The 9,648-nt window shown below is 39.5% G+C and overlaps 2 protein-coding genes across 2 annotated transcripts; both read left to right on the top strand.

Moving 5' to 3' along the window:
* The first annotated feature begins 2,809 nt into the window (after positions 1-2,809).
* Positions 2,810-3,508, top strand: LOC117331141. Its single transcript, XM_033889736.1, has one exon. It carries the CDS (start codon positions 2,810-2,812, stop codon positions 3,506-3,508), a length of 699 nt encoding a protein of 232 aa, XP_033745627.1.
* A 336-nt stretch (positions 3,509-3,844) lies between these two features.
* Positions 3,845-5,039, top strand: LOC117331140. Its single transcript, XM_033889735.1, has 2 exons — positions 3,845-4,643; positions 4,954-5,039. The coding sequence occupies exons 1-2, from the start codon at positions 3,845-3,847 to the stop codon at positions 5,037-5,039; spliced, it is 885 nt and encodes a 294-aa protein (XP_033745626.1).
* Positions 5,040-9,648: the final 4,609 nt, after the last annotated feature.

Raw genomic sequence — 9,648 nt, 5'->3', positions numbered from 1 at the left:
ACTACCCATCACTGTTAATATTGTCCTACATTTTATAAGCACATCAAATATGACAATAAAATTTCCCTTTTCTTTATTTCCCTGTTTACAATGTTGTACATGCTCGAAAACATTTAAAATGAAAGTACACATTGTCTTCTATATAACGTCATTCGCCTATTTAGTAAGGTCATGTGACCGGTAAATGTAACAACATTAACACCACTAATCAAATCTATTATTTGCGGATAATTTTCAAATACATACTGTATTATATATAACGTTTTCAGCTATACATTCGTATGGTTGGTAGATTTGATATTGTGTTAAAATCACGGCCTCCTTTCTTGCCATGATAGTCGATCCCCGCTTCGATCAGAAGACGTTTTACCTTATTAGTTGTTATCCAAAAAAAATCCGTTTCTCTACCCCACTAGAAATGATTCATGATTTATTTAAATTAAGGTTTATGTAGATAAACCAAGTTTATGTTGACAAATCACCATTACACTAAAATTGCCCTACTATACCGTAGTCAGTACAGTTTGATCACAACACACGTTAGCCATAAACATGTATGTACATAGTATGTATACAGGTTAAGTACACGATATGCAGTACAGCTGATAGGGGCCTGGTCAGTTTAGGGTCTTGGTCAAGAAGTCCAGATTAGGGGCCAGAGCGAGAAGGCCGCTGATTGGTCAATCGTTACAGCTGAAGCGTCATTATTGTTCTTGGCAGCCTCCGTACTCGGATTAACAAGAAGATAATTTCTCTCTTTCAACAATGCCTAAGTGTTACGTTCTAAACAATTACATTTACTATTTATCACCATCATCTACTTGGACTTTTCCTGAACATTTCTACTGATTTTGTGATTTCTGTAATACCCGGGAAAGAGGTGATTTGTTACGTGCAATCAGTGACATATTACACAACTTCGCTGTAGTGTTTTCGTAATGGCTTCCAGTCGCTCAAGGGGGAGGTCATCTACACGTAAGGAGCCATGGGATAGTTTAAATCCTGCCAATTGGACCAATTCGCAGCTAAGAGAAAAACTTTCCGACATGGGAATGTCCATGCCTACTAACATGGCGAAATCTGTGATGAAAAGTATATATCTCGAAAATATTTGGAGAGATCGGAGTAGAAGTAGGAGCCGCGTAAGCTCGACTCGAACAAATGACTATGCCTCTACGCCCGCTAACATGGATAATGTTCCGAGCATTAGCACAGATAACAGTTCAGGCGATACGGACCAACAGGCTCCTTCCGAGATATCGTACAATCACGGGAGTATCCAACCAACGGACGGACTACATTCTGTAGCGGACCCCGCACCCAGCGCCCCAGACAGAGGTGCACCAGATCACGATATCCCTACGCGTCAGCCTCCAGTTACGTCATCCAATATGGCCGCGCCCATGGATCAAACCATACAGACTATTCTAACGGCTATGCAGACCATGCAGCAGACTGTGAAAGGACTACAACAGACCGTTAGAGGGATAATCGGAAGTACCAGTGGTCCTGGTGTTAGTACGGGAGTTGCAGAACAACAAGCTAACCTTACTACGCCCGCAGAACTTCAGTCTCCTACAGGTGGGTACCGTCTTCCTATTTCTGAATTCGGTGTTCCTTCCGAGGCTATATCCCACATAGATCTAATTTCCGAGAAATTAAAGAAAAAGATCTGGGAAGGGGACGACATCAGCCTAGCCCATTTGCTCATGCCAAAATAAGAAACTCGCGATACTGAGGACAGGGATGGTTCCACCATAAATATCAATATTAACGAAGTGGAAGACCCCAGGCTGACCAAATCCCTTACCATAAGCGAGTTTGTGACAGCATTTGGAAAATATAAGAGAACAATTTGCAAGAAGGCCCCACACAGGAGAATCGAACTCGACAGATACGACGCCAATATCATCGAAATAGCCAATGTGTACGGGGGGAAATTTTACGATTATCATTGCCAGTTTTCTGCCAAGGCTGCTGCAGCTTATAAGGACAGGATAACCAAAGTTGATTGGTCCCTTAAGGACAACGGGCTTCTGGCTATGATAGTAGGGAATTCAAAGGTAAATTCCTGCAACCTGTGTAACCTAACATCACACAGAACAGCCTTCTGTCCTCAGCAGAGACACAAAAAAACAGCTCCAGTATGGAAACGGACGACAGAACCCAAATAACCAGGGTAAAGACACCGATAAGTACGGTCGAATGAAAACCAAGGTCAATGGCAGGGAAGTCTGCAATAACTTCAACGCCGGAAAATGTTTCCGAGGGGACAGTTGCAATTTTTACCATGCATGTCATACATGTAAATCCACCAACCATGGAGCGGACATTTGTAAAACCGCTTCCAATGGACAAGGACAAAACCAAAGGCCAAGTAAATCAGGATCAAGTTCACACCAAAACAATCAATGACAATCAGGGATACAGAGAGAGGACGGATTCGTAAATACCCCAGTGAATGTCGCCAGACTCCGGGGGGAATTACATATGCACTCCGATGACAATTTTGTACATTACTTATGTGAAGGATTATCGAAAGGGTTTGATACACTTATCTCTAAGACTTGCCTGCCTATTAAGGAATGTAAGAACCTCCAATCAGCGATAACACAACCTGATATAACCGATAAACTAATCGAGAGTGAGGTAGATAAAGGTCATGCTCTCTCACCTATGTTAGTGTGGGTGATGCCATCAACAAAATACTCGAACTCGGTAATGGTACTACCATGTGTAAAACGGACATATCCGACGCTTTCAAAATCATACCCATCTTGCCTTCACAGTGGCATATGTTTTGTGTTAAATGGAGAGAAAGTTACTATTTCTACAACAAGCTTGCATTCGGCTGCAGATCAAGCCCAAAATATTTGACACTTTGTCCCAAGCTGTATGTTGGATAGCCCAAAACAGATACCAAATCAAGCACATATTGCACCTGTTGGACGACTTCATCACGTTTGAGCACCCAAGCGGTTGTGGGGACAGGAATATGGCTCTACTACATCTCATCTTTAACAGACTAGGGATTCCTATGGCGAAACATAAGACATGCGGTCTGTCCACCGTCATGGAATATCTAGGCATCGTGCTGGATTCTGGAAAAATGGAGGCCAGACTACCTATGGACAAACTAGTTAGGATAAGTGAACTCTTGAATTCCTTTCAGCATAGACACTCATGTACCAAGAGAGAACTACTACAACGCCTAGGCCACTTAAACTTTGCCAGTCGAGTGGTACTCCAGGGAAGATCGTTTGTGTCCCATCTCATAACATTGTCAACCACAGTCAAGGGATTACACCATCATGTGAAATTAAACGACGAATGTAGAGAGGACATCAAAATGTGGCTATACTTCTTAACTAACTGGAATGGCGTGTCAGTGTTCTCCAACTCTAAGACTATTACTTCAGATGACTTGCGTCTCAACACTGATGCTTCGGTACAATCGGTTATGGGTGTTTTTACAAGGGGCAGTGGTTCGCGGAACCATGGCCGCTAGACTTGTATAATCCCCACGCAGAGAATAGTGAACTGTCGATAGCTTTCAAAGAATATTGTACCCAATAGTTGTCTCGGCTATGATCTGGGGGCATCTGTGGGTCGGACAACGCATAGTTTTCATGTGTGATAACCTAGCAACAGTAGGAATACTACAGAAAGGCAGATCGAAATCTCCCCACATTATGCCACTAGTGCGTAGCCTCACCCTATGTGCGGCATCATACAATTTCTATATATTATCACAACATGTTCTTGGCCACCTCAATGATATAGCTGACTCTTTATCTCGATTACAGATGACCAGGTTCCGACAACTGGTACCCAACGCAGCGAGATGGCCATGCCAGGTTCCACCACCAGCTGCCGTTGTATGGAATTCGAGCCAGTAATTAAAGAACTGTGGTCAGCATCCATAGCTCCTAGCACCAGGCGATCGTACAGCACATGGTTTGATAAATACATCCAGTTCTTGCTTTTCTCCGGTCTGATCGCGAGTGTTTACCTGCCAAACTTACCAGTTTCCGAGAGTTACCTGATTCAATTCGTGGCATACTGTTTCAGTAGCAACATTTCGTACGCCACTATAAAACTCTACATAGGCGGTGTTAGATTCATGTGCCTGGAGAAAAACATCCCATACCCATATTCACAGGAGATGCCTCGTCTTCACAGCATTCTTAACGGGGTTAAGCGACTACAGGTTAAGAAGACTAAATCAAGACACCCAATAACCTTTCACATTCTCGAGAAAATATGTAACTACTTGAGTAATAGTGTTCATGACCTTATGTTAGAAACAGTATGTACTGTAGCTTTCTTTGGATTTTTACGTTGTGGAGAGTTTACTGTATCGGGTTGTTTCGACCCGTCTATCCACTTGTGTATCAAAGACTTAGTGATAGTTAAGGACTGCGCCCTGTTAACACTGAAGAGGTCTAAAACCGACCCTTTCCGTCATGGAGTTGTCATAAGACTGTTCAGTACCAACCACCCGGTATGTCCATATAACACATGTCGTAAATATATGGATCATAGAATGACTAAAAAGCCTATGCCTTCAGACCCCTTATTCGTGAATAATGAAGGACAAGTTCTTACCCGACCTATGTTCATGCTAAAACATGTTCTGGAATGTATGTGTGAATATCGATTCCAGTTCTTTCAATGGACATTCGTTCCGGATAGGCGCGGCGACATCACAAAAATAAATAAAAGTTTATGTAAAACTTCCACGATCAATTTATTGATTGTCGTTGTTTGATACTAATCCGGCAAGCGTCTCGGCGAATCGAAAGTTAACGAAACTTTTCTTTAGGATATTTTTTTCTGTCACGAACTGCCGTTAATTGGGACGAATTACGAGGCATAATTTCTGGCCATAACTGTCCTTACACTCATGTAAGTGGGTGTATATTTAAACGAAGCTTTGCTTTTGGTGCGCAGTATTCCGCCAGATATGCCGTAGTGACATGGCGAAAAGTGACCCCGATGAAAATCCGTACAATGAAAATGGCATGTTGCAAACCTAAATCTCCATATAATGAACAAATCACATACAATGTTGAAACTAAATGATATAAAAGCAACCAAATATTGGTAACAGTGATATTTTTAAATATCAAATCAAAATAACAAATTAGTGAGACCAAATCATATAATGATGGCATCGTATGATATAACGATAAAAATCAAATCACATAATGAAGAATCCTGTATAATGTATAAAAAATATCTATTAATTTAGTATTTTCTATACCAATGGTGACAGCTATTGCGTGTTTATCTCTAGGTAACTTTTCACTTTACATCACCGCCACAATAAATCTTGAATTCCTTTGTAATCTATACCCAGCGAAATGACATCCCAACGATTTCAATCTATATTATTTATCAAGCTACAGTTCTACGTCTTTCACTCTATTTTGTTTTAAATTCTTCAATGTTAAATGCATATCAATACACTATATATGATTAATTATTATGTATCGGTAGGTTAATATCGATTCAATATCTCGTTGGTATCTTTAATTTATCCATGCTAAATATCCTAAAACACCGTGTTCTTTTACCATACATCTTTATCTTAACAAGAAATAGTTCGGGTATTCCATTCATATTTTGATTTCTATATTGCATGCATATTATATTACAACATTACAAATGTATTTTCAAAAATTATACATCTGTAAGAAAACAATAAAGGCGGAAAAGGTGACGAATAATGTTCGCAATATTCTTATCACACCATGTTAAACTAAACAAAAACCTTTAAAATAATTTTGTTATAATAACTTAATTAGCGAAGCGAATTATCTTCACTAACACTACATGTACTTACAAAATGCACAGGCAATGAACACACACCACAAGAAGCCCATCGTTAAAACTGGTTACTGGTGTGTATGTGTTTGTCGGTGATAGTTACGAGCTGTCTTTCGTTGGCATTGATTTATGTAGTAATAGGTTAAGGAGATAAGACGAACCCTGTACTATATGTGTCAGGGGAAAAAGTGTCGAGGCCCGGTAACTGTACTATATGTGTCAGGGGGAAAAAGTGTCGATGCCCGGTAACTGTACTATATGTGTCAGCGAGAACAGTGTCGGGGCCCGTTAACTGTACTATATGTGTCAGCGGGAACAGTGATGAGGCCCGTTAACTCTACTATATGTGTGAGAAGGAACAGTGTCGGGGCCCGTTAACTGTACTATATGTGTGAGAGGGAACAGTGTCGAGGTCCGTTAACTGTACTATATGTGTGAGAGGGAACAGTGTCGAGGTCGGTAACTGTACTATATGTGTGAGAGGGAACAGTGTCGAGGTCCGTTAACTGTACTATATGTGTGAGAGGGAACAGTGCCGAGGTCCGTTAACTGCACTATATGTGTGAGAAGGAACAGTGTCGAGGTCCGTTAACTGTACTATATGTGTCAGAGGGAACAGTGCCGAGGTCCGTTAACTGTACTATATGTGTGAGAGGGAACAGTATCGAGGTCCGTTAACTGTACTATATGTGTGAGAGGGAACAGTATCGAGGTCCGTTAACTGTTCTATATGTGTGAGAGGGAACAGTGTCGAGGTCCGTTAACTGTACTATATGTGTGAGAGGGAACAGTGTCGGGGCCCATTGACTGTACTATATGTGTGAGAGGGAATAGTGTCGGGGCCCGTTAACTGTACTATATATGTGAGAGGGAACAGTATCGAGGTCCGTTAACTGTACTATATGTGTGAGAGGGAACAGTGTCGAGGCAAGTTAAAGCACTTGGACATATTTTTTTTCTAATTATGATCAGTTTGTTAACTGTTTTGACATATGGAATCTCCTAAAGGAGAAAATAAAGAATAACTCTCTGTATACAAAGAGATTGAGGGTCTAGAGCTCAGAGGCAAGCTAGCCTAAAACAAAAGTAACACATACCCTTAATCCGTATGGTTTAAGCTTTGTAATATGACAGGAAATTTTAGAATAGGTCTTGAGTAAATTCGAGGTGGTCTTCAAATATAAAATAAACAAATAGAAATAATATATATACACATAGTCAAACATTATATGACAACTGCCTACCGCTATATAAACACAAGTTACGTCAGAACCTAATTCATCTTAACAAGAAGACGTCGCCAAGTGTTACCTGTAAAGTATGTGACTTGTCTGTGTGTCCTAATACAATTATACCCCTTCATCTCTGCTTTCAATCAATTACGATCAATTGTTTTTTTTAAATTGTCAAACTATGTTCTGTCACTTGTTGTTAATAACAATAATGTATAAATACCCCGTGTGTAACTTTGGTTTTCTTAATAATTTATGAATACATTGATTCCCTCTACATCAGAGCCAGTAAGACTGTAGGCCCTTTGCAGAGTGTTAAGATGTTTGAGTACGCTGAGTCAAGTAGAATAACTGGAATACTGTGCGTGTCCGTCGGGTCTTATGAGAAATTATAAGAACACATTCTAATGTAAATACGACATCATATAAAACAAGTATAGCTACGAGTCAATAAGATCGTCGGCCTATGTAACCTGATTTTTATCCTTATTGTAAAGTAATCACCCAATACATCATGGTAATCACCCAAAAACCCAGGCAAAATCCCTATACATCATGGTAATATCCCTATACACCAAGGTAATATCCCTATACATCAAGGTAATATCCCTTATACACCAAGGTAATATCCCTATACACCATGGTAATATCCCTATACACAAAGGTAATATCCCTATACACCAAGGTAATATCCCTATACACCATGGTAATATCCCTATACACCAAGGTAATATCCCTATACACAAAGATAATATCCCTATACACCCAGGTAATATCCCTACACACCATGGTTATATCCCTGTACACCAAGGTAATATCCTTCTACACCAAGGTACTATCCCTATACACCAAGGCAATATCCCTATACACCAAGGTAATATCCCTATACACCAAGGTAATATCCCTATACACCAAGGTAATATCCCTATACACCAAGGCAATATCCCTATACACCATGGTAATATCCCTATACACCAAGGTAATATCCCTATACACCAAGGTTAAATCCCTATACATCATGGTAATATCCCTATACACCAAGGTTATATCCCTATACACAAAGGTAACATCCCTATACATCATGGTTATATCCCTGTACACCAAGGTAATATCCTTCTACACCAAGGTAATATCCCTATACACAAAGGTAATATCCCTATACATCATGGTAATATCCCTATACACAAAGGTAATATCCCTATACATCATGGTTATATCCCTGTACACCAAGGTAATATCCCTATACACCAAGGTTAAATCCCTATACACCAAGGTAATATCCCTATACATCATGGTAATATCCCTATACACCAAGGTAATATCCCTATACACCATGGTAATATCCCTATACACCAAGATAATATCCCTATACACCAAGGTAATATCCCTACACACCATGGTAATATCCCTATACACCAAGGTAATATCCCTATACACCATGGTAATATCCCTATACACCATGGTAATATCCCTATACATCATGGTAATATCCCTATACACCAAGGTAATATCCCTATACACCATGGTAATATCCCTATACACCAAGATAATATCCCTATACACCAAGGTAATATCCCTATACACCAAGGTAACATCCCTATACACCATGGTAATATCCCTATACACCAAGGTAATATCCCTATACACCATGGTAATATCCATATACACCAAGGTAATATCCCTATACACCATGGTAATATCCCTATACACCAAGATAATATCCCTATACACCATGGTAATATCCCTATACACCAAGATAATATCCCTATACACCAAGGTAATATCCCTATACACAAAGATAATATCCCTATACACCCAGGTAATATCCCTACACACCATGGTTATATCCCTGTACACCAAGGTAATATCCTTCTACACCAAGGTAATATCCCTATACACCAAGGTAATATCCCTATACACCAAGGTAATATCCCTACACACCATGGTAATATCCCTATACACCAAGGTTAAATTCCTATACACCAAGGTAATATCCCTATACATAAAGGTTATATTCCTATACACAAAGATAATATCCCTATACACCAAGGTTAAATCCCTATACACAAAGGTAAAATCCCTATACACAAAGGTAATATCCCTATACACCAAGGTTATATCCCTATACATAAAGGTTATATTCCTATACACAAAGATAATATCCCTATACACCAAGGTTAAATTCCTATACACCAAGGTAATATCCCTATAAATAAAGGTTATATCCCTATACACCAAGGTAATATCCCTATACACCATGGTTAAATCCTTATACACCAAGGTAATATCCCTATACATAAAGGTTATATCCCTATACACCAAGGTAATATCCCTATACATAAAGGTAAAATCCCTATACACAAAGGTAATATCCCTATACACCAAGGTTAAATCCCTATACACAAAGGTAAAATCCCTATACACAAAGGTAATATCCCTATACACCAAGGTTATATCCCTATACATAAAGGTTATATCCCTATACACCAAGGTAATATCCCTATACACCCTGGTTAAATCCCTATACACCAAGGTAATATCCCTATACATAAAGGTTATATCCCTATACACCAAGTTAATATCC

The sequence above is a fragment of the Pecten maximus genome, chromosome 7 (genome assembly GCF_902652985.1).
Source record: "Pecten maximus chromosome 7, xPecMax1.1, whole genome shotgun sequence".
Lineage (NCBI taxonomy): Eukaryota > Metazoa > Mollusca > Bivalvia > Pectinida > Pectinidae > Pecten > Pecten maximus.
The sequence above is the reverse complement of the archived record's forward strand: the minus strand, read 5'-3'. Positions and strand labels throughout refer to the sequence as shown.